At 38.9% G+C, this 26,937-nt stretch overlaps 1 protein-coding gene across 1 annotated transcript in view; it reads right to left on the reverse strand.

Moving 5' to 3' along the window:
• ARMC3 (armadillo repeat containing 3) overlaps positions 1-26,023 on the reverse strand; it is a 95,379-nt gene extending 69,356 nt beyond the window's left edge. The window contains exons 1-4 of the mRNA XM_032623209.1: positions 25,995-26,023; positions 22,458-22,506; positions 14,086-14,203; positions 7,163-7,291 (exon numbers count right to left, since the gene is read on the reverse strand). Coding sequence (XP_032479100.1) covers positions 7,163-7,291; positions 14,086-14,203; positions 22,458-22,505 — 295 coding nt within the window. The 5' untranslated portion in view covers position 22,506; positions 25,995-26,023. The remainder of the gene's footprint in view (positions 1-7,162; positions 7,292-14,085; positions 14,204-22,457; positions 22,507-25,994) is intronic.
• Between the last annotated feature and the right edge of the window lie 914 nt (positions 26,024-26,937).

Raw genomic sequence — 26,937 nt, forward strand, 5'->3', positions numbered from 1 at the left:
ATTATTTAGTAATGTATTGTTTAGCCTCCATGTGTTTGTGTTTTTTATGTTTTTTTTCCCTGTAATTCATTTTCATAGCATTGTGGTCAGAAAAGATGCTTGATATGATTTCAATTTTCTTAAATTAACTGAGGCTTGATATGTGACCCAAGATGTGATCTATCCTGGAGAATGTTCTGTACACACTTGAGAAGAAAGTGTAATCTGCTGTTTTTGGATGCAATGTCCTATAAATATCAATTAAATCTATCTGGTCTATTGTGTCATTTAAGGCTTCTGTTTCCTTATTAATTTTCTGTCTGGATGATCTGTCCATTTGTGTGAGTTGTTAAAGTCCCCCACTATTATTGTGTTACTGTCGATTTCCTCTTTTATAGCTGTTAGCAGTTGCCTTATGTATTGAGGTGCTCCTATGTTGGGTGCATATATATTTATAATTGCTATATCTTCTTCTTGGATTGATCCCTTAATCATTATGTAGTGTCCTTCCTTGTCTCTTGTAACATTCTTTATTTTAGAGTCTATTTTATCTGATATGAGTATTGCTACTCCAGCTTTCTTTTGATTTCCATTTGCATGGAATATCTTTTTCCTTCCCCTCACTTTCAGTCTGTATGTGTCTCTAGGTCTGAAGTGGGTCTCTTGTAGACAGCATATATATGGGTCTTGTTTTTGTATCCATTCAGCAAGCCTGTGGTCTTTTGGTTTGGAGCATTTAATCCATTCACGTTTAAGGTAGTTATGGATATGTATGTTCCTATGACCATTTTCTTAATCGTTTTGGGTTTGTTTTTGTAGGTCCTTTTCTTCTCTTGTGTTTCCCACTTAGAGAAGTTCTTTTAGCATTTGTTGTAGAGATGGTTTGGTGGTGCTGAATTCTCTTAGCTTTTGCTTGTCTGTAAGGCTTTTGATTTCTCCGTCGAATCTGAATGAGATCCTTGCCAGGTAGAGTAATCTTGGTTGTAGGTTCTTCCCTTTCATCACTTTAAGTATATCATGCCACTCCCTTCTGGCTTGTAGAGTTTCTGCTGAGAAATCAGCTGTTAACCTGATGGGAGTTCCCTTGTATGTTAGTTGTCATTTTTCTCTTGCTGCTTTCAATAATTTTACTTTGTCTTTAATTTTTGCCAATTTGATTCATGTCTCGGCATGTTTCTCCTTGGGTTCATCCTGTCTGGGACTCGCTGAGCTTCCTGGACTTGGGTGGCTATTTCCCTTCCCCTGTTAGGGAAGTTTTCGACTATAATCTCTTCCAATATTTTCTTGGGTCCTTTCTCTCTCTTTTCTCCTTCTGGGACCCCTACAATGGGAATGTTGTTGCATTTAATGTTGTCCAGAGGTCTTTAGGCTGTCTTCATCTCTTTTCATTCTTTTTTCTTTATTGTGTTCCGCATCAGTGAATTCCACCATTCTGTCTTCCGGGTCACTTATCTGTTCTTCTGCCTCAGTTATTCTGCTATTGATTCCTTCTAGTGTAGTTTTCATTTCAATTATTGTATTGTTCATCTCTGTTTGTTCTTTAATTCCTCTAGGTCTGTGTTAAACATTTCTTGCATCTTCTCGATCTTTCCTCCATTCTTTTTCCGAGGTCCTGGATCATGTTCACTATCATTATTCTGAATTCTTTTTCTGGAAGGTTGCCTATCTCCACTTCATTTAGATGTTTTTCTGGGGTTTTATCTTGTTCCTTCATCTGGTACATAGCCCTCTGCCTTTTCATCTTGTCTATCTTTCTGTTAATGTGGGTTTTTGTTCCACAGCTTCAGGATTGTAGTTCCCATGCCATCTGTTTTAAATGCATTCCTTTTTTAAAAAAGTTATTTTATTGAAGTATAGTTGACTTACAATGTTATGTTTGTTTCTGCTGCACAGCAAAGTGATTTAGTTACACATACGTATTTTTTTCCATTATGGTTTATTACAAGATATTGAATACAGTTCCCTGTGCTATACAGTTGGACCTTGTTGTTTAGCCATTCTATACATAATAGTCTGCGTCTGCTAATCCCAAACTCTCAGTCCATCCCTCTCCCACTCCCGTCCCCCTTGGCAACCACAAGACTGTTCTCTATGTCTGGGAGTGTGTTTCTGTTTCATAGATAAGTTCATTTGTGTCATATTTTAGATTCCTCATGTAAGTGGAGTCATATGATATTTGTCTTTCTCTTTCTGAATTACTTCCCTTAGTATGATAATCTCTAAGACTCCACACAAAAAACTACTAGAATTAAGCGATAAGTGAATTCAGCAAGGTAGCAGGATACAAGATTAACATACAGAAATTGTTGCATTTCTTTACATGAAGAATGAAATATTAGAAAGGGAATGTAAAAAAAAAATCCATTTTAAAATCGCATCCAAAAAATAAAGTACTTAGGAATAAACTTGACCAAGGAGGTGAAAGACTTATATGCTGAGAACTATAAAACACTAATAAAGAAACTGAAGATGATTCAAAGAATGGAGAGACTTTCCTGGTCGCTCAGTGGTTAAGAATCCTCCTGCCAATGCAGGGGACACGGGTTCGATCCCTGCTCTGGGAAGATCCCACATGCCGTGGAGCAACTAAGCCCGTGTGCCACAACTGTTGAGCCTGCATGCCACAACTACTGATGCCCATGCTCCTAGAGCCCATGCTTCACAACAAGAGAAGCCACTGCAACGAGAAAAGCCTGCGCACAACGAAGAGTAGCCCCTGCTTGCCGCAGCTAGAGAGAAAGGCTGCGTGCAGCAACGATAACCCCCAAAATAAATAAAATAAATAAATTTTAAAAAAAGAAATGGGGCTTCCCTGGTGGTGCAGTGGTTGAGGGTCTGCCTGCTGATGCAGGGGACGTGGGTTCGTGCCCCAGTCCAGGAAGATCCCACATACTGTGGAGCGGCAGGGCCCGTGAGCCGTGGCTGCTGAGCCTGCATGTCCAGAGCCTGTGCTCCACAATGGGAGATGGCCACAGCGGTGAGAGGCCCGTGTACCGCAAAAAAAAAAAAAGGTAAAGATATCCCATGCTCTTGGATTAATTCTTATTTACCATTTTGTTTGTTGCATAATATTGACCACCTAATTTACTCTTGATCTTGTATACTCTTTTACATCAACCTTTTCCTAAGATGGCAAGCTCTTCAGATTGCCTTAATCAGGCTTTCCAATCCCACGGGCACAGAACGGTACTGATCCGTGGCCTGTTAGGAACTGGGCTGCACAGCAGGAGGTGAGAGGAGGGTAGCGAAGCTTCATCTGTATTTACAGCCGCTCCCCATCATTCACATTACCCGCCTGAGCTCTGCCTCCTGACAGCATTATGGTGAGTTGTATGATTATTTCATTATCTATTACAATGTAATAATAATAGAAATAAAGTGCACAGTAAATGTAATGCACTTGAATCATCCCCAAACCATCGCCTGACCTCCCCGCCAGCCCCCCAACCCGGTCTGTGGAAAGACTGTCTTCCACGAAACTGGTCCCTGGTGCCAAAAGGTTGGGGACTGCTGCCTTAAGTAATGTAATGTCTGGGCTTCCAAGGCTACTTCTCCTCACGAGGATCCTAATGAACTCTCTCTTTAGCTGAACCCTCTTCATTAAATGAGTCTCTGTTGTATGGCCTCATTGAACTAAATACAAACTGGAAGGTGAAAGAAGATAGCAGCTTCTGTTTGTTTTTTTTTTTTTTTGTGGTACACGGGCCTCTCACTGTTGAGAGAGCCCAGCCGCTCCACGGCATGTGGGATCCTCCCGGACTGGGACACGAACCCGTGTCCCCTGCATCGGCAGGCGGACTCTCAACCACTGCGCCACCAGGGAAGCCCCAGCAGCTCCTGTTTGATAAAAAGGTTTAACAAAGTAATTTAAATTCCTATCTTGAATGACCCAGGCATGGCACAAACACATAGCTCAATCACTCTAGAAAAAAAAAAATTTATTTGCAACTGCAAAAGGGAAATGATGGTTCTCATAGCAGTCCTTTAGCACCTGGAATGTTGGAACATTCTGTTGGTTCATCCACTATGAGCATAGTGGTGGAAAACCGTATGAAAATACAAATTTCTGAAGAAGCATCAGTTATTTTAAGACTGTCCAAATATGATGATTTAACCATGCAGGTTCAGAGGTGCATTTATTTACATACTAGTCTGGAAACATGACTTTGCATTTAGGTCAAAAGACTTGTTGCTTAGTTTTTATTCCAAGTTTCCTTGGACATGTATAAAAAGTGAAGCACTAGCTATTGTATTGGCTCTCTTACCAAAAAAGGAGCTCTGCAAGCAGTTGAGGATGCCATGTGTTTTATCCATGTCATCAGATAGTTCAAGTAGAAAATCAGGTAAGTTAATCCCAATAATGGTTTGACTTTTTTCACCCACTTCACAGAATCAAAAGAAGGTCCTTATAAGTTCATGCAGTATACTTGAGACCCAGGCACTCAAGGGAGACCTTGAAGACAGCAAAGCTCTTTCCATGGTTAAGCTTTGCAGTTACAGACTGCACTGGTTCTAGAGCTGGTTACAGCCCAGCCAGCCAGCTTACAGACTGTGGTTTGACAGGTCTAAGGGAGCCAGCTCACTTAGCACCCAAATGTAACAGTATTCTTTACATTTGGGGGCCACAGACTCCTTTAGAAACTCATGAAATTCAACTTAAAAACCTACTTAGAAAAATTTGCAAACAAATTGTAGGGTTTCACAGATGATAAACTCGTATATATTAGAAGATGAAAATACAAAATAAATGAAAACAGAAATTAACATAAAAAGGGAAAAAACCACAGAGACCTAGATATTAAATGAAAATACAAATGTAAACAGGAAATTATAACTCTCCTTTCTAAATCATTTAGAAGGAGAATCTGACTTAGCATGGATACTAGTGTTAAGGATTGTAAAAGATTTAGTGAACAGAACGTCTACTGAAATATGAGTCAGAGAGTAAAGTTGTAATTTAGCTCTCATCTCAGTTCTGCTACTAGCCACCTGCATTACTTTGGGCAAGGAACCCAATCCTTCGAGGGATCTTTCTTATGTTTAAGGAGTTGGGGCTTCTCTGGTGGCACAGTGGTTGAGAGTCCGCCTGCCGATGCAGGGGACACGGGTTCGTGCCCCGGTCCGGGAAGATTCCACATGCTGCGGAGCTGCTGTGCCCGTGAGCCATGGCCGCTGAGCCTGCACGTCCGGAGCCTGTGCTCTACAATGGGAGAGGCCACAACAGTGAGAGGCCCGCATACCACAAAAAAAAAAAAAAGAGTTTGACTTCTCTGGTGGTGCAGTGGTTAAGAATCCACCTGCCCATGCTGGGGACACGGGTTCGAGCCCTGGTCTGGGAAGATCCCACATGCCGCAGAGCAACCAAGCCCGTGCGCCACCACTACTGAGCCTGCGCTCCAGAGCCTGCGAGCCACAACTACTGAGTCTGCATGCCACAGCTACTGAAGCCCATGCGCCTAGAGCCCGTGCTCTGCAACAAGAGAAGCCACCGCAATGAGAAGCACGCGCACCGCAACAAAGAATAGCCCACGCTCGCCACAACTAGAGAAAGCCTGCGTGCAGCAACGAAGACCCAACACAGCCAAAAATAAATAAATTAATTAAAATAAATAAAATAAGGAGTTGCACATGGGGTGTTACAAAGCACCTTTGGTTTTCAAACTCTGTGGTATGCATGCAGAATAAAACGGAACAAATTTAAATATTTTCCCTGTTTTGGTTATAAATAATTCTATATGGCACATTCAATATGGCAGAATTAGTCTACAGACAACCCCAGAGACAGATTTATGAAGGCTCCACAATACGAATGATTACTACTTTATTTTAACTTCTCTGTGCCTCAGTCACCTCATATGTAAAGGAAATAATAGCACCAACCTCATTAAGTGATTTAATATATAAATACTATGTACGACAGTGCCTGGCACATTGTAAGTACTTTGTAAGTGTTGACTAATGTTATCGTAATCTACATTGGTGGAATATCCACTGCCCACTGACTGTCCTCATCCTGCTGTCGTTCCCGCAAATACTCCCAGAGCCCCTGCTTTGTAGCATAGCCACTGCTAGAGCCCCTGGAGTTTCCACCAGAAACCCTTCCACTAACTGCAAAGTGCCCCCGCCAACCCCATAACACTGCAGGTACTGTTCACGTGGTCTCCGCAGCTGAGGCTGTGATGGGACAGATGCCAGAGAAGGCTCTCCTTCCCCTCCCTTCCCCCTTCCTCCACTCATAACTGTCTCTGAAGACACCAAGGCCACAGTCCCTGCTGGACACCATGGAATGAGGGGCCCCCATTGCATCACAGAGGGTCCAGGGTATGTGAGCTGGGACAGTGCAGGAAGCTGAAGGAGGAATCTGTGCTTGTGTGTTTGCTGAGACCATGGTAAAAAGGAGAAGGTAGGATGATTTTAGCCACGTGCCATGATAGAGACATGTTTATTCCTATGAGCCCAAGTTTCATGACAGAATTCAGTCTCCACCAAGAAAGTCATTTTTTATTATAAATAACAAGGTTTTGTTGTCCAACTCGAAAATCTACCACCATAACATGAAAATGACTTACAAACGGAAAACACGTCCTGTTCACTAGTCAGGGACTGCCTGCATTGCATGGTTTTAGTCAAACTGATATTCTAATAGAAGTGACAGCATATTTTAAGTAATACTGTTATTCCACCATATTAAATATGTGAAAATAGTAAAGCAAGTAATAGGTCTGATTTAAGGAGTAAATGCATATCTAAATTTATGTTTGGCAAAATATAGCTTGCAGCTTCAAAAAATAAGTGTATCAAAACTTTTTACTCTGGGCTTGTTACAATGAAATACACATGAAGTGTAACTTACACAGGCAGACATTCAAATTACATTATCCTAACTCAAGAAAAAAACTATTTTAATTTTAAGAGACAATGATTGTTCTAACTTGTAAGACTGGAATATACTACATCATCAACTCTGAGAGTTTTTCCATGGATATATGTGCACATATTTTTATATTTAAAAATATCACTTAAAATATGAAATCATACATTTGTTGCACATTACACTTATTTAACTTTCTTGTTGACATTAAAGTCAGCTTAAATAAAATTAAAACGAGTCCCTTAAGGTTAAATTTAAAAGTATAATGCATCATGTGAGATTATTTGATTAGTTTTAAAAGCAGATACTTACTATTAGAAGAAGCCAGAATTCCAAATATCATAGTAGCGTTTCTTCTCACAATTTTGTCTTCGTGGTTGAGCAGCTTAGTTAACGGTTCCACAGCTCCAAGTTCAAGGAGGGTTGCTTTATTTTCTTCACCTGACATCACAGGTAAAATAAAATCAGACATGGATAGCAATCTCATCAAAGTTCTTCTTTGTGTCATTCCAATATCTTATTTGTCTTTCACATTCCTCTGCTTCCACCCGTATTCTCTCAGAATAAACCTTAGAGCTCAGGTATCCTGGACTTGCTACTCTCCCTTCCCTGGATGTTTACAAAGCTGGCTTCCTCGTTTGGTTCTTAGCTCACACTAAACCTCCTGAGGGGTCTCTTCTGATCACCCTACCTAATGTCATCACTACATCCCAGTCTTTCTGATATCTCTTTATGCTGCTTTATTTCCTTCATACCACTCAACGATCTCCGTGCATTGTTCGCTTACACCCCTGTTACTTAACTTTCCATGAAGACAGCTACCCTTTCTGTTCTCTTATAACATCGTGCCTAACACAGTGCCAGGCATGTAATGGAAACTCAATAATACTTACTTGCATAATTAATTATAAAAATTAACACACAGAGTCCCCTCTTCAAATTCAAGTGTGGTGGAGTTTAGGGTGCTCATTTTTCACCCAGTGGGTTTTTGCTGCAGCCAGCATGGAGGCACACACACAAAGCGGAGCCACCGGGGTTACTGGGATTCCTTAGCTGTGGCAAGAAGCCCCAGAACCAGAAGGTCAGTGAAGGCCAGCATCTGGCCTAACTGTAAAAGCAGTTTATCCCTACCCCAATAAGTGGGATATCATTCTGCAAAGTCTGGAATAATATTTAGGTCCTGATTAACTTCAGCTTTTCAATTTCACCAGCTATGAAAATGCATATTTCATTTTCAAAATTAATTTGAATAAAATAATGTCTTTTAAACATTTTTGCCTCAGTTTTCTTATAAAATTAAAATATTTTATACTTGAAGTTATAGGTTCATTCTGATAACTCAGTTCTCTGAACACAGACTTGTACCTTCCTATAGCCTGTGGAACTGCCCTGTATCTAAATGATTAAATCTGTCACTTGATAAGAATATGCTGAAATATGCATTATTGACTATTACAAACGTCCTTCTCAAACCTTCCATAATGTTTGCATTTTATTGGGGTTCTAAAAGTGAATTTCTTAGATGAAAATATTTTGTCAAATAAATTTTTTTTTTTTTTTGCTGCGCCACGGAGCATGTGGGATCTTAGTTCCCTGATCAGGGATGGAACCCTCGCCCCCTACATTGGAAGAATGGAGTCTTAACCAGTGGACCGCCAGGGAAGTCCCAAATAAATTTTAATTTAAGGATAAATTTTAGGATACTTAAATAAATGGTGGCTTCATAGAATCAATAGAGAAATATTCCATCTTTTCAATTTTCTAAAAGAGTTTGTGTATAATTGGTATTATTTCTTCCATAATAGTATGGCAGAGTTCAGCAGTGACAACATCTGGACCTAAAATATTCTTTGTGAGATTTTTAAATTACAAATTTCCATTTTTGTAATAGATAAGGGCTATTCAGGCTATCTATTTTTCTTTAATGAGCTTTGAGAGTTTGTGTCTTAAAATGAATTTGCCCAATTCATCTAAGTTGTAGAATTTATTGGCATTAAATTGTTCATAACATTTAGATTATCCTTTTAATATCTATAGGAGCTATAGTGATGCTCTTATTACTCATATCAATAATTTGTCTTCTCTCTGTTTACTTATCAATCTGGCTAGACATTTTCATTTCACTGCTTTTGTCCACTGTTTTCTGTTTCTGTTTCATTGATTTTTGCTCAGGTATATATTATATCCTTATTACTGATGCCTGGGTTTAATTAGCTCTTGTTTTCTATTTTCTTAAAGTGGAAGCTCAGGTCATTGACTTGAGAGATGTTCTTGTTTTCTAACAGGCACTTGGTGCAATAAATTTCTCTCAAATACTCTTTTAGTAGCATCCTACAAGTTTTTATATGCTGTGTTTTCATTTTTAATTTGGATTTTCCTTCTGATTTCTACTTTCACTCACAAGTTATTTAAATTATTATTATTTTAAAAATTTATTTATTTTTGGCTGTGTTGGGTCTTCGTTGCTGCACGCGGGCTTTCTCTAGTCGCAGTGAGCGCGGTTTACTCTTCATTGCAGCGCACGGGCTTCTCATTGCGGTGGCTTCTCCTTGCACGCGGCTCTAGGCACGGCTTCTCTCTGTGGTTCTCTCGTTGTGGAGCACGGGCTCTAGGCATGCGGGCTTTAGTAGTTGTGGCATGCAGGCTCAGTAGTTGTGGCTCACGGGCTCTAGAGCACAGGCTCAGTAGTTGTGGCGCTCAGGCTTAGTTGCTCCACAGCATGTGGGATCTTCCCGGACCAGGGATCGAACTCATGTACCCTGCATTGGCAGGCGGATTCTCAACCACTGCGCCACCACGGAAGCCCCGACTCGCAGGTTATTTAGAAGTGTGTTATTTGCTTTCCGACTATTTAGTGATTGCCCAGAGTTCTTTGTGTTATTGATTTTTAATTTAATTCTAATGTGGAATAGCATATATTTTGTATGACTGGAATTCTTTTAAATTTATTAAAGCTTGTTTTATGGCCCAGAATATAATCCATTTGATAAATGTATGCACTTGAAAAGTGCTGCTGTTCTTGGAGTGTTCTATAATATAAATTAGGTTAAATTAATTTATATTGCTGTTCAAATCTTCTATATCCTTACAGATTTACTGTCTACTGGTTCTTTCACTTATTGAGAGAAGAGTATCAAAATCCTCAGCTATAATTGTAGATGTCTATTTCTCCTTGCATTTCTAGCTTCATGTAATCTGAAAGTCTGATATTAAGTACACTAATTGTTTAGGATTTTCATAGCATCTTGATTAATTGACCCCTTTATTATTATATAAGATGGCCATGTTTATCTCTGGTACCACTCCTTTTTTTGTCTATTTTTGTGATATTAATATAGCTACTTCAGCTTTCTTTTGATTAGTGCTAGCATAGGATATCCTTTTTCATCCTTTTACTTTCAAGTTATTTGTGTCATTATATTCTAAGTGCATTTCTTGAAGGCATCATGCAGTTTGGTCTTGCTTTTTTTCTAATAAAACACTCTCTCCCTGTTAATTGATGTATCCAGACCATTTACATTTAATTTGATTATTGATGTGGTTAGGTTTAAATATACCATCTTGTTACTTATTTCTTATGTGTTTCATTGTTGTTTTTCTTTTCTTCATTTCTGCCTTCTTTGTATGAATTGAATTTTTTATGATTCCATTTTGTTCCTTTGTTGGCTTATTTGATATCATTGCTTTGTTATTTTTGTGGTTGCATTAGTCTGTAGTGTATGTCTTAGCACAGTCTTCTTTCAAGTGGTAGTATACTACTTCACATATAGTACACTTACAATAGTATACTTCCATTTTTCACCTTTCTACCTTGGTTCTGTTGTCATATATCTTACTTTTACATGTTTCAGACTACACAATATATGATTATTAGTTTTGTTTAAAATAACCAATTTGCTTTTTAAGTGATTTAAATAATAAGCAAAAAAACCCTTATATGTTACCATTTATAGTGTTCTATATTTATTCTTTTGTGTAGATCCATATTTCCATCTGGTGCCATTTTCTTTCTGCCTAAAGGACCTACTTAATATAATTAGTACTGTGGGTCTGCTTGCAATGAACTATTTCAGTTTTTGAATGTTTGAAAAAGACTTTATTTCACTTATGTTTTTGAAAGATATTTTTGAAGGGTGTAGAAATCTAGGTTGAAAGTTTTGGGGTTTTTTCCGGTACTTTTTTTTTTTTTAACTTTTACTGTAATATAGTTGATTTACAATGTTGTGTTAGTTTCAGGTGCACAGAAAAGTGATTCAGTTTAAAGATATTGCTCCACTGACTTCTTGCTTGCATCATTTGTGATAATAAATCTGTTGTCATCCTTATTTTTGTCACCCTGAATGTAACATTTTTTTCCTCTGGATGCTTTTAAGATTTTCTCTTTATCAGTCTTTTCAAGAAATTTGATTATAATGTGCCTTGTAGTTCTCTTCATTCATTGTGCTTCAGTTTCGTTAAGCTTCTTGGATCTGGGGGCTTCGAGTTTTCATCAAATTGGGGGAAATTTTAACCATTATTTTCTGAAATACTTATTCTGTTCCTCACTCCTTTATTCAGAGACTCAAGTTACACATACATTGGGTCCGTTTTGATTTACAAATTGAATTATATCCTCATTATGCATTGCATTTTCCTGCTTTTGTCACACGTGGTAATTTTTTACTGGGTGCCAGACATAGTGAATTTTACCTAGTTGGGCAATGGATATTGCTGTTACCTTGAAGTTTGTTCTGGGACACAGTTATCTGGAGAAAGTTTGATCCTTTCAGGTTTGCTTTTAAAATATTTATTTGATAGTACTAGAACAGGGCTCAATCTAGGCCTAATTGTTTCTAACTATTGAGGCAAGACCCTTCTGTGTACTTGCACAGTTCTCCATGAATCTTGAGGTTTTGCAGTCTGGCTGATGCGAACAGGCACTACTTCTGACCCTGTGTGAGCACCAGGCACTGTTACCTCTGATCCTGTTGGGTGCTTTGTCTGACTTCAAGTAGTCCCCACACATACACATGTGGATCAAGCTGAACACTTGAGTGGGAGCCTTTACAGACCTCCTGAGTTCTCTCTCTGTGCAACTCTTTCCTCTCTGTTACTCTGTCCTGAAAACTTGCTGCCTTCATCTTCCTGGATTTTCAGGTCTATCGTCTCAACTCAGAGAGTCCACCAGGCTCTGCACAGGTTACCCCTTCCTGGGCTATGGCCTGGAAACTCTCTGAAATCAATAGGCTGGGGCAATCAGAGGGCTAATTTCCTTTGTTTCCTGTTTCTCAATGGCCTGATATTCAGTGTGTTGCCAACTCTTATTTCATATATTTTTCTGTTTTCTTACTTGTTCTGGTAAGGAGGTTAAATCTGGCCCCTTACTTCATCTTGGCAAGAAGGCAAAGTCCCATCATTTAACTTAAGAAAATATTTCAGAAAATACTGCTAGTACTGAACATCAGACTTACAATATAAAAAGAGATGACATGCGATGACTCTGTGCTATAGATGCATGATCCAATATCTCCCTGAAATTTGACCCAGTATTCTACACAATCTACTCATGAACCATACCTTCCAGAACCACTCTGGTTTTTATCAGAATTCCCAAGATGACTAGAGTGAGGTGATGGTGATGACTAGCCAGGTGAGTATTTTACCATTTGCTAATTGAATGATTTGTTGTTCTCTCATGTAAGTCCCCCAAACAATGTTTTTTTTTTTTTAACATCTTTATTGGGGTATAATTGCTTTACAATGGTGTGTTAGTTTCTGCTTTATAACAAAGTGAATCAGTTATACATATACATATGTTCCCATATCTCTTCCCTCTTGTGTCTCCCTCCCTCCCACCCTCCCTATCCCACCCCTCCAGGCGGTCCAAACAATGTTTTAAAGTACCATTTCTTTAAAATCAAATTGCTCCCATTTTAGTTTAAAAAGGTTTTGTTAAAAATACCAAGCTACACTAAACTCTTCAAATATTTCCAATTTCAATGTTACACAGTATAATAAAAGTCTGATTTTATCACCACTTGGAATGAACTAAAATGTAACTATCTCTTATGTTTGTAAATCCTCTATGAACAAGTTTTCAACAGAATCTAATTTGTAACATTTACAACATTTTAGTAAACTTTATATTTTACAACAGTTTTAGTTTTACAGAAAAATTTCAAAGATAATACAGATACTTCTCATGTGTCCCACACCCAGTTTCCCCTGTTATTTTACATTTTACATTAGTAGGGACATTTGATGCAGTTAATGAACCAATAATGATATGTTATTACTAATGAAATTCCACAGTTTATTCAGATTTCCTTACTGTTAGTTTTTCTTTTTCTGTTCCAGCATCCTATCCAGGATCCCCCATGACATTTAGTCACTGTGTGTCCTTAGCTCCTGTTGGCTGTGAGAGTTTCTCAGACTTTCCTTGTTTTTGATAGCTATGACAGTTTTGAGAGTACTGGTTAGGTAATTGGAGTATGTCCCTGAATTGGAATTTGTTTTATTTTTTAAAAAAATCATATTTAGACTGGGGCTATAGGTTTTGGGGAAAATAACATAGAAGTGCCATTTTCATTATGTCATGTCAAGGGCATTTATTATCAAATGACTTATCTCTGTTGATGTTGATTTCGATCACCTGACAGAGGAAGTGTTTGTCAGGTTTCTCTGCTACAAACTTACTCTTTTCCCCTGTGTCCATCTTGCACTCTTTGGAAAAATGTCACTATGCACAGCCCCTAAAGAATAGAAGTTGCATCCCACCTCCTCAAGGGCAGAGTATCTGCATAAATTGGGATCCTTCTGCATTGGAGATTTGTCTTTTCTCTCCCATTTATTTACTTATTCAATCATTTATTTGTCTGTATAGACTTATGGATATTTATTTTCTTCTTTAATATAAATTATAGGGCTATAAATCCAATACTTTGTTTATTTTGTTGCTCAAATTATTCCAGCCTTGATCCTTAGGAGCTCTTTCAGCTCCTGTGACATTTACAGTTTTTTAAACTGCAATAAAGCCTTCAAAATGACTCTTCTACCCATTGACTAAATTGCTCCTTAAGACTGGGTTAGGCACGTAGGGAGATATATTACTTTCAGGTGATGCATTAAATGATATTCTGATTGTCTGAAAGAATTCATCAGACAGGAAGTAAGACTGGGGAGAAAAGTGCCCATTATGTAGCAAGTATTTTTAAGAAACTAATGAAATAGAAAGATAAACTGAAAAACATCCAAACCTTTTAAAGCAAATCTATAAATGGCTTCACATGCTTTAGCCAAAATTTCTTCTTCTGGAGAATTAAGCATTAACACCACGGTTGCTGCTTTTTTGCTTTCAATTGTTAAGGGATCAAACTGAAATTCAAAGAGAAAAATATCAGAGCCACATACAAGCTTTAAAAGCACATAAAACATGAGTGGTGTGTTGAAACTTAAAGAGAGCATAGTCTTACAAAAAGGATGTGGTCACTGCCCACAAAGTGCACTGTAAAATTTTTATTTAAAAACTATCACAGTTGTCAACATTGGCGGCTTTGGAATTCCTGGAGTATGGAGGGAAGAGCAAAGTATTTTGGAATCCGGCAGGTGTAGTCTCTCATTTTAGCCATGGGGAACCAAACTAGTTACTTAAGCTGTTAGAATTTCAGTTTCCTTCTCTGAATAACGCGTATAATAATACCTATTGCAAAGGATTAAGGAGCGGATTAGGGATCATGTATGTAAAGCACTTAGCACATTGTCTGGCACATAATAGATGCTCATTAAATAACATACATTAGTATAGTTCTTAGCCAATACACAAGAATCCTTGAGAACCTGTATGTATTCGATGCCCTGACAGTCTCAGTGATCAGTACTTGCTTTCTAACCACTACACTCTCTCTTGAAAAGCAGGAATTACATATGTGAAATAACTAAAAAGCAAAAGATAACAGCATATCACAAAATGTAAAACTGGATAAAATCTGGAACAGGGGAAAAGGTAATATAGTATAAAGAAAAAGTATAGGACTCTTAAGAAGTCCTGTATCTTGCTGTGAGATCTTGAGAATTCATGTGGAGCTGAAATGAACAATAACAAATGCATGACCCCCGTGGGTTTTGTTTGGTCAAGGAGAAAACAAATTATTACACTATTTTTCTTCCATTTCCAGAGACCATGGAGGAGGAGGTTCTGCTTATGTTAAAGGAAAAAAAAATTGAATTTCAAAGCTTTACCTGGTTCTTTGTGTTGGCCCTTTCTAAATGGACATCTTAATGTGTTTTGAGACATAGCAAAAATTGATGTTCAGTTTTGGGTAGAGGATGGAGAGATAGATTATTCTGAATAAGGAGATATAACTGTGTGAGGTTAAAAGAGTAAAGATAGAGAAGATGGCAGTAAGCAATGACCCGAAAGGACGTGGCTGGGATAAAAATACCTCTTAGAGGGAAAATGGCTGTTGGATTTTAGGACAGCATTATCTAACATCCAAATTGAAGCTGTTGTTTGTGCATGTCTAGCTCTGTACTAGAAGCTGAAAGAGTTATCAAAGCCTCAAGCCTCTTAGACTCTTTGGGAGACAAATCATCAGTAAAAGTCTGCCATATGCACCAGGCTTGCTGCACTTACGGGTTCCAGTGACATGAACCAGTGAGAAAAAATGGCCTCTAGAAGAGCCTAGAGCAATGGCTAGGATGCTGTCTGCAATGCTGACCAGGAGAGCATAAGGGCCTGGAAATCCAGAGAAATTTTAAGGAAGAACTATTAAAAGTACCCGGTGATTGAGGCTTGAGAAACATCTTAGATAGGCATTAAAGGGTAGCCCCAGAATGCCAGAGCACTTGGAGTCATCACTAGCTCACTAACCGCATCTTTTTTAATCTGAAAAATTAGGGAGTTGGATTATATCTCTCAGGTCTCTTCTAGATGTAAAATTCTAGGATACTATGAAGTACAAAAACATATGGCAGAGACAATAAATGTTGTGATGCGGAAGGGGGAATTAATTTGAACTGGGATAAATGGAGAAAGGTCTGCGGTGGTGGTAGAATTTTAGATGTGATTTGAAGAATGGATACAATGGGGTAGGCTGAGATAAGGAGGAAGGATATTCAAATGGGAAAAATGACACCAGGAAGGTTTAAAATGGGAATGAATGCTGCATTTATGGTGGATAAAATAGGAGTTTGACTGAATAGAAAATATGTAATAGGAAGCAGAATATTACTGAAAAATAAGGAAAGATGAGGCCTCAGCAAGTGACCTAGACCTTCCCTTCACCAGCCCTCTATTGAGGATAATCAACAGAGTTCAGAGGAAAGGATTGTGACTCTAGAAATTTATACCTTGCTAAGTTATCATTCATACGTGAAAAAGACATGTTCAGGCATTCACAAACTCAACAAGTATATCAACTGTACACGTAAACAAATTACTTGGCAAATACTTAAGCCAAGATTGGGGAGGACAAAATATAAACACAGTAGTGGTGGATCAATAAATTGATAAATTGATATTTAAACTGGATGATAATGATGGTCTGAATCACAGTGTAATTCTTAAGAAGGGATTTCTGAAGTAATGACGACATAATAAGGAAAAAAAGTTAATAATGATTTGGAATTAAAATTCTAGATTTTTTCAACAAAACTCAGGTAAAATTTCATTGATCTTATCATTACCTGAATTACATTATTTGTTAATTGACTGTTTCCACCACTAGAATGTAAGTTGCCTTGAGGCCTGATCTGTATGCCCAGGATGTAAAGGAATACTTGGCATATGGTATGTACTCAATATTTGTCCAGTAAATGAATGACTTTCTTCAGACAAAAGATTATGTTATTTCTCTATCTCCACTACCTAGAACAATACCCAATATATGGAAATCCTCAATAAATGTCTACAAAGAAATATATTAAAGTGCCTCTGGAAACTTCTTTTTTTATATTTGTGGCCTTGAAGTGCCTTAACTGTTGTACTGTCTGTTGATGCCAGAAAAGAAGATTCCAAATCTGAGGTTCACGGAGCCATGAGTGGGCTCCAGGGACAGCTTGTCTCTCTGAAATTATGTGCAGAACTTTTGGTGTGCATTCTACAGGGAGAGAGTCCACAGTCACCATTCTACCCTTGTAAGGCCCCCAACCCACCACCAAACCCTTGAGAATCAAAGCCTTAGATCACCTTTTCCACTTAAGTCAGTTTCCCTAGCATCCTGGCTGGTTACCTTTCCTTCCATTTTAGAACTTCCACTTCAGAGACGTCTGATATTTCAGTATTTTTAAAGCTGATTTTACTAGTACGTGAATGAAAAAACTATGTTGAAGCATAGATTTCTCGTGATCTTCATAGAATGGCTACAATTCTCAAAGGAGCAGGGTAGGTAGAAATACATTTAAATATCTTTTAATGCTCCTTCAGTGGTTCAGAAAACGCTTCAGTATTTTGCCATATCTTCTGGTCATCCTTAAGAAAAAGGTGATGGGGGTTACAAGAAGCTTAAGAGGAACTTTGAGACCATGAGAGTTACCACTGTAAGGGCTGTCAAAGGAGGAGAAATACCAGTGTTTGGCAGACAGTGGAGAAACTTGGCATGACATGTGTTTCTCCTACAGAGCCTGCGGCATTATAGTAATTTTTTATTGAAAAGGGCGCCGAGAATAAAATGATAGCTATAACAGAATGCCACATGACTAAATATATAATCCTGTGCTATAATTACAGATTCCATCTGCTTTCCCATGAAGAACTCATAGTCAGTCACCAACAAGCTGGTTGTGAAATTATAATTTCGTGCTCTGTACTGAATAAATGATGAACTAAAATGATTTACAAAGAGAATGAAAGAAAGGGGAAGCGTTTTGGCTAAGCTTTGAGTTTTAAACCCAGTCAATTAGAGAAGCCATAGACTTGTAGAGATGCTTTTCTACCTCTGTTAAGGAAATAAGACTATTTAGGATAAGGCTGCCCAACAGAACTGCGATGAAATGTTCCGATCCTGCGTTGTCCAGTGCGGCAGGCACAGGCCCCATGTGGCTCCTGAGCACTCGGAGTGTAACTGATGAGACTGAGGAACTGAATTTTTCCTTTTATTTTTTATTGTTGATTTTAATTAATACAATTTTAGTTATTTTAAATGTAAATAACCACATGTGGCCAGTGGCTACTGTATACATAGACAGCACAAGTCTAAAGGAACATACAATTATAAAGCTGAACTCAGTGAAAAGAGATGAATCATGAGTTGTGATTTTTATGCTGCCGGTAAGTGCAAATAAAAGGCTTTTTGATTTCTGTTGGAATGTGTTTACCAAGTCAGTCGTCTCCGATCACGAGAAGCCAATTGCACAGGAAAAGGGAGACAGATAAACAGAAGTAGACTGCACCACTCGAGCATGGACTTTTAGTACAGACTCTCTAGACATCACTTAAAATCTGCAAAAGGGTAAAGGTTAAAATGAAAACCGCTAAAATGGCCTTTCATTTGCTTTACAACCTGAATCAAAATAGCAAATCTTTAGAGCAAGGTGAGCAAGCCGATATTTATTCATACAGTTTTGTATATGTACGTTATTTATACATACATCTGTGATGAGGGAGAAAGATAGGAAATAAAGTCCGTAAGAGGCTTCATTTCTAGAAAAAAAGTCTATGGCAGTTTTGGCAGTCTATGACAGAGTTAAAGGTTGAGTTCTGAGGCTGATGAAAAGGGTCCAGAAAAACAAGACCCTGGGGACATCCCACTCTTCCAGGGAACTGGGTTTGGTTGCCCAGGTGAGGGAGCAGTTTCCACTATTGCTCGTTCCTCTGATTCAACAGCCACCATGCTGGTTCCCTGTATGCACCTAGCAGGAAGGCGTTGACCCATTAACATAAACGTTCAGTTGACTTGATACTTAACCACTAAGATTCCAAGGCCAAATCATAGTCTCTTGTGAGTTTAAATACTGTGGATTTACCCACTAAAGTTCAACTGCCTCTGAAACATAAGAGAATAAAATTTCCGTGCTCTTAAACTCGAAGACCTGACCATGAATTGTGATGGCTGTGCTCTAGGCCTCTGGGAACTTCAGTGGCCGGATGGGCTTTCACAGCTGATACCCCTGCCTCCTTGGACAGTTCACGCAAACTTCAACAGTTTTGTACAATGATGGACAGCACCCTCAACTACATCATTAATAATTACATTTACCAAGTTCTTATCTAATGCCTGGCACTGTTCTAAGCATCTTTTACTTCTCTAACCTTGCCCCACTGCTGTGAGTGGGTATGCAGTGGACATGATTACATCCTCATTGGGGAATACCAAGGTTAGGAGATTTGCTCCAGATCACAGATGGTGGATGATGAGGTGAGGATTCAGACTCTGACAGTATAACCCTGGAGCCCATACTCAGTTACCGAATATCATGCCTTATACCAAACATTGCCTACTAACGTTGTTTCTGTTAATAATTCTTTCGTGCAATCAGTCCACAGAAAAAGTCTGCCTTTTGTTAAAGCATCACAAACAGCCTTTCAGCCAGACTGGGAAATGATTTGGGAAAGCATAATATAGTTGTGTTGGTTATTCAAGCCATAGCTTCCCCCCATTTAGGCATCTTCTTAGCTAGTGTTCTCCTTTATGAGAAGAAACAGAGAATAATAAACCATAAATGCACACATTAGTGTATGCTTTGACAATGAGAATACTAACAAAAGCAAAGGGAGCATTTTGTTTTAACCTTATCACCAAACTCTTTTTTTTCTGTCCCCGTTACCCATTTTAACCAGTAGATGAAAGACTAATAAAAATAAAAATCTTTGGAAACAATGTTTTAGGAGATATAAGAAGCAAATTGCCATGACTTGACACAGAAAAGTTTATTTTTTCAAGCACTTATATATCCCTCTTTTAAATCTGGTTTTTATTTCTAATTTGTACAACAAACCTTTCACAGACTTTGAAGAGGTATACCTCGGAACAAATTCCAAGTTCAGATAGTTTAAACTGTGCTATAGTGTTTTGAGGTATTAGAATTTATAAGACAGAACAGCAGTTAGATACTTTAATACTACTCTATCAGCTTTATTAACATAAAATCAGAGTAGGGGAAGGATGGAAGGATCCTCGGGATTGTCAGAGAGCAACGGTCACTGTTACACATGCCTTTGGCTGCCCTCAAGACTGCTGTGACCCAAGGAAGCAAAAGCTAGATTTTTGTTAACTTGAGGATCGGAATTGTTTCTCAGTCCTTGATTGTGCTCCTCAAGGACTGGAGTACAGAGGACAACACCAGCAAGGCATTATAAAATTATGGAGAGTGTATTAGACAAATATATCTATTGTTTAATAGTTCCTTAATTCTAATTTTAATCAGAAAGTGTTTGTCGTCAAGTACTGTGTTCATGACTCCACTTTCTGGTAGTAATAGGATGTCAATAATGCTATTTTGCAGCAAAAAGAAGGGTAATGCAAATAAGATGCAGTGAAAAATTAAGAGAATTTAGAACATTTTAGGGGTATGTCCAAAGGAGAGCAGCCAGACTGATGATCTATATCAGGAGACCACAGTGACCTTCTCTGCAAAGCTTTCCTAGACCTGGGCAGACAGGTCTTCTGTAGCCTCTGTTTCCAGCTGCATTGAAGGATCATACAGAAGTTATATAGGTGTGTGTGTGTGTGTGTGTGTGTGTGTGTGTGTGTAGCAGAATCTAAAGAATTCGAAAGGCAACAGATCTTATTTATTGAGTGTTTTCTATGTGCCAGGCACTGTGAACTTCATATACTCTCATTGTAATCGATAGAACAACCAAAATGACTTGGACATGACAATTCTCATTTAAGAGATTAAAAAAAAAGCTGAAATAACTTGGCCAAATTTGGCAACTTCACCAAAATAACAGTTTATGAGAGGCAGAGCTGGGACAGAGGTCACATTTGTAACCACAATGTTCCCGTGTTGTTAGGAAGATTCCTGCACTAACTTCAGATTCTGTCAAACAGTAAAATCCTGCGAGTCTTTTGACTATACACAATTTTTTCCCATTCACATTTTATTTGAAGACAACCACACCAAATGTCTGTTTCAAAATAAGTTTTTAAATTGAAAATTGAGGACATTTTCTATTTTTAACATAATCAGTAGTTCATAAACTTTAAAGAGAGACAATAAAACCCTGCTTTAATTTTTTATCATAGCTTTTTTTTTTGTAATTAGAATAGATTCTGTATCTCCACTTTCTGTAGAACTACAGTTCAAAAATAGTAGTTTCTTATAAATTGATTAACTCAGTATCCCAGTAAGCATAGCAGAAACCAAAAATTGGTGAGTTTCCATTTTTTTCAGATGGGTTCTTTTTCTACATCTTTATTGGAGTATAATTGCTTTACAATGTTGTGTTAGTTTCTACTGTACAAAAAGGTGAATCAGCTATATGTATACATATATCCCCATATCCCCTCCCTCTTGCATCGCCCTCCCACCTTCCCTATCCCACCCCTCTAGGTGGTCACAAAGCACCGAGCTGATCTCCCTGTGCTATGCGGCTGCTTCCCATTAGCTATCTATTTTACATCTGGTAGTGTATATATGTCAGCGCTACTCTCTCACTTCATCCCAGCTTCCCCTTCCCCCACCCCGTGTCCTCAAGTGCATTCTCTACGTCTGCGTCTTTATTCCTGCCCTACCCCCAGGTTCATCAGTGCCATTTTTTTAGAGTCCATATATATGCGTTAGCATACGGTATTTGTTATTCTCTTTCTGACTTACCTCACTCTGTATGACAGACTCTAGGTCCATCCACCTCACTACAAATAACTCAATTTCTTTCCTCTTTATATCATAGCTTTTTAATTCAAATATTGTGATCATATTCCCATGCTATCAAATATTCAGTGACATCATTTTATCAAAATGGAATAATTTATTTAACTAAGTTTTTATTATAAAATATTTTTGTTACTTCTATAATCACTACTGCTATGGAAATAATTTTTTGTATGATCCATGCTTATTTACCATGATCACTTTAAATTATTTTACAGCTTCTAAGATCACCTTGTCCCAAATGACCAACCTATTGGACATTGTTGAACCCTGCTTTTAAAAGGGAGAGACAAGGTTTTGTGTTGTGGGGAATGCATTATTCAAGCACTGGAAAGAGAAAAAGGTGATGAACACAGATTTTTCTCTCCATAGAATTGGAAAATACAGGACTTCTAATGTCCAAATAGTCATCTTAAGACAACCTCACATACATACCTAATAGCTATAGCATAACTTCCAGTCATTTTTAAAAATTCATTTGGATAATTAACATTAATGAGAGACTGGCAAATGTAAATTTAAAGTATTTGAAAGAACAAACCAAAACTATTTGTTCATTAACTAGGCTTATAAACATGCCATCCACATACTGGAAAAGCTAATAATTACTCTCTAATTGTGCTAATCAAGTAATGACAATGTTGTAAATGTTTGTTTACATAATGTTAGATTTCTCTGACTAATCTTATCATTAGTCAGACTTTGGACTTCTGCCACCGTGCACTCATGTATATACTGGTACATGCCAAACTGTTTCAACAGTTTATTTTTAAAACTGGTTGTTAACATGCTGCTAGTATTCAAATCAGAAACTTACCACATCCTTGGGAGGGGGCTCTGATTCCTTCTTTATCTTTTTACCCATTCTGGAAAAAGATGCCACAAATAGTTAAAATGTCATTTGTACATTGTATATGTACAAATCTCTCAGTTACCTGCATTCCTAGGAGGAGATGTACTTCGTCCTCTAAATTTTACCTAAAAAGAAACTAGGCAATACATGTAGAAATTATTGCACGTATACAAATATGTGCAATACATATACAAATATGTTACCTACATCCCAGACTTCACAATTTTAAAGGAACTTATTGATAAGATTGTTGGGCATTTGTCCTGGCTTCCAGTTTGGAAAGAAGGAGAATACATTAATGACATAAGTGACATAAATATTACTTACATAACAGGTAATGGTTTACCATGCTTATAGCTCACTTGTGTAGGGCTTGGGAGACTAAATCTAAATTACGTTTGAGATCTGCAGGAATGTTCTGCCACAAAAGGAGGGATTTTTGTCTGCTTTCTTGCACTGATCTATCCCAAGCATCTAGAACAGGGTCTGGTACATACTGGGCATTTGACATTTATAAAAATCATTAACTCTGTTGTTCCTGGGGGTAATTGTTTTCTGAATGATATCCAAGATCTACCAAGACCAAGTGAACATTTGTGTCATCTTCCCATATAAAAAAATGTTTTCTCTAATGTATTCCATAGCTCAATAAAAAAGTAATTGAGAATCTCAAAAGATGTATTCTAGGGAAATTGGGGTTACTAACTCCACCTGGCTACAGAGAACTTTCCAAGATGGTGACTGTTAAAATAACCCTAGGGCTTCCCTGGTGGCGCAGTGGTTGAGAGTCCGCCTGCCGATGCAGGGGACACGTGTTCGTGCCCTGGTCCGGGAAGATCCCACATGCCGTGGAGCAGCTAGGCCCGTGAGCCATGGCCGCTGAGCCTGCGCATCCAGAGCCTGTGCTCTGCAACGGGAGAGGCCACAACAGTGAGAGGCCCGCGTACCGCAAAAAATAAATAACCCTAGAAATCATTCATGTTTTCTCCAATGAGAGTTTGTGGGGTTATGTTTGGTATTAGGGCAATCTCAGATGGTATATTCTAGTCTCAAGGTAATTACAATAGTCTCAAGAAAATTTTGGAAAGTAGGAAATCTTTGGAGAGAATCTACAATGTCGGGGTTAGTTCAGATGGCTTGCCAAGGGACAACAGCAACTCCAAGAATAGATCACATAAGTTAAAAAGCCACATGTTCATAGAAACTCATGGTGACTTCTGAAAGACATCTATTCCAGGTCCCTAACTTGAAGTCACATAAATTTCAAGATCCTTGAGGGCCTGGGCAAGCTTATGCTGTGCACTACCTCATGCTATACCTAATATGTTAAAACATTAAAATACATCCACATCCCCTGTTAAATATAATTTTCATCATAAAAAAGATTTGAAATTTTGCATTTGAAATGACTCATCAGTTTGTACACCTGGAAATTCTTGCAAAATAAGAAAATTGTTTTCAAATGTAATTTTAATATTAATAAAACACTTAATATTTTTGAATTTTCTTTTCATATTTTAGACCAAATGCTTTTTTTCAGACCCCAAATATCTTTCTTTCACAGATACTTGAAAAGCACACAGATCCCAGACTTTGTGCCTATAATGTTTCAGGCAGACACACAGACTATTGTGGACAGATGAAAATCTGACCTATGATTTCTCTAGGAAAAAGAGATTTCACAGCTCTTTATAACCAATTCCAAGATATAGCAGCCTTTGCTTTACAAAAGAATTCCTTATGAATAACATTCAAGAAGCAAGTAAATTACACTCATAGAAAGTTACTTGAAGTCATCTGATTTTCACTCAGGAACTTATTTTTCCCATTTCAGGATAGTGGTTTTGAGTAATTGCACACTGAAAAATACAGAGGCTGGAATAGCCTAAACATACAGGATTACAGAGAACTGGCCCTCGGCAATATGGTGAAGTAGGAAGCATTTCGGGTTTTGGGGGGTTTTGGGGTTTTTTTTGCCGTATGCGGGCCTCTCACTGTTGTGGCCTCTCCCGTTGTGGAGCACAGGCTCCGGACGCGCAGGCTCAGCAGCCAAGGCTCACGGGTTCAGCCGCTCCGTGGCATGCGGGATCTTCCCGGACCCGTGCACGAACCCATGTCCCTTGCATCGGCAGGCGGACTCTCAACCACTGCGCCATCAGGGAAGCCCCTGGATTTTTTTGTTTTTTTTTTTTTTTACCATATTGGAAATAACAGTTAACGGGAGGAAATACACAGCTGACATAGTCCAGGGGCAGTGTACCCCAGAGATGACCCTAAGGTTTTTTTATAATTTGTAATCAACGTGATACAACTAAATTACCTTATTTTACTCTTTAAAGACTCATTTCCCTTTAAGGCTACAGAGACGTCAAATTAAGAAAATAAATCTCTGACTTTTTGAAGCAAACTAAACCTGTTTTCCTTGACTGTTTTACCACCTGCCCATTGATTTTTTTATTGTGCTAAAATATACCTCACATAAAATTTACCATTTTAACTATTTTAAGTGTATAATTCTGTGTCTACTGTTCACTTATAAAGGTAAAACATTTCATTACAGAGAATTTGGAAAACAAGGAAGGGAATATGGAATTTTTAAAAAATCACTCAGAAATAAGTTGAGGGAGATCAGCACTATTTGGATATAGCTCATTTTTTGTGTATTTTCTATAGTGATTTTACCATCTTACCTGGATTTCTATCTGCTATTCTCAACTTCCCTTCCTGGGACCATTTTCTTACTAAATTCTTAAACTAATGGACAAGTTCATGAAATCTCATTCTCCATTTATTGCTTCAATCATCATTAGTGGATCAGCATGTCATTTAAAATAATATTTTAAAATCCACCATCTAGCCAGTCCCCTGTTGTTGAGCATTTGTTTCCAATTTTCTGGAATTATGGACAAGGCTGCAAATGAACATCCTTAGACAATAAAATTTTCATCCACATCTGCAGCTGTTTCTTTAGGAGAAATCCCTAGTAGTAAAATAACTACTAGGTGAAAAGGTATGAACTTCACGGCATTGGACATGAAAACAAATCTGCTTTGAATATGCATCTTCTTGGTTATTGGAAAGGAGTCACATTTTTTCACGAATTTATTGATCTTTGTGAACTTTCAGCCTATGCGATCTTAAACATTTTCTAACGAGATTTATTTTGAGAAGGGCTAGAACAATTGGGGGCCCACTTTTTGAGTTGCTCAGAGTCAAGTAACGGAATCTTATACCCTCAGATCCTCACTCTGGGCCTCAGTTTTGTCACCTCTTTGTTAAATAGGAGGCGGCCGGCACGCTTATGAAATCCACGGGGACCACAGTCTAACACTGCGGGCGTAAGGCAGGGACCCAGCGGTCCTTACGAGGTGTTCCCTCAGTTGCCCCAGATGCCCCCCACACGCGGGGCACTGTCTCCTTCCCCAAAGGCTGCTGGGGCCTCTACCCTGGGCCTCTCTTCAAACCGCAGGGGTAGCGGTGCAGCCGCCCTCCCGCCTTTACCTGCAGGGAGATCCCGCCGGGCAGCGGCTTCTCAGACCTGGCCAACTGCACCGGCTGCAGCCAGCTTGCGACTCTAGTCCACTGTTGTGCCTAGTTGCTAGGCGACAGCGTGCCGCGCCTGCGCAATCCGCGCCCGCGTGCGCCGCGTCAGTGGAAGTGCGCGCTCGGCTTCCCGAGGCGCTCCTTTCCCCTTCGCGAGTAGAGGTAAGTACCCGAGGAGACCGTGTGGGCCCTCTGTACCTAAGTCCCGGGCTTCGGGGCAGTATAAACACTGGGAATCCTCTCCTTCCAGTTGTTGAGGGCCAGCCCTAGAGACAAGTGTAAATCGGGAGGCAGGGCCGCCTCAGTAGCTGGCCAGAGGACTGGCTATGGATTCACATACTCTGAGGTGCGGATGCGTTCTCCCAGCGACAGGCCTCGGCCAGAGTCTCTGTGAGGTGACTTCCAAATCGCCACCTTCTGCCTGGACTCCGCCGAGCTGCCGACCTGCATTGCTAACTTTCCATGCACGAGGTTGTCCAGTCTGTCCCCACAGAACGTATCATGTCCCTTCAGAACCTCCTCCTTCTTACACCTGTTTCCTCTTTTCTGCCATTTCTCCCAATAGCCTAGAACTTCAGTTTCCCTTCCCCCTCCTCCCCCCAACTCCAATCAGCACTTCAAGCAATCCGCCTTCCACTTTTTGTCCCCTGTCTTTTCCCTCTCTTAAATCTTTACTGTCACCCCAGTCTAAGTCATCATTTTTTGCCTTCTAAGTGATGGTTTCGGTTTCTCTTTCCAGTGCTTTCTTGGTACCACAGATCAACCTTCGGGAAATTATTGCCCTAGTCATGTCACTCCCCTACTCAGACTTGAGCGGCTTCCTAAAGTCAAGTCTAAGCTGGTTAGCCTGTTCTTCAAAGCCATCTGCCCCCCACGCAGTTCTATCTGTGCAGCCTGCCCC

Source organism: Phocoena sinus, chromosome 2, assembly GCF_008692025.1.
Source record: "Phocoena sinus isolate mPhoSin1 chromosome 2, mPhoSin1.pri, whole genome shotgun sequence".
Lineage (NCBI taxonomy): Eukaryota > Metazoa > Chordata > Mammalia > Artiodactyla > Phocoenidae > Phocoena > Phocoena sinus.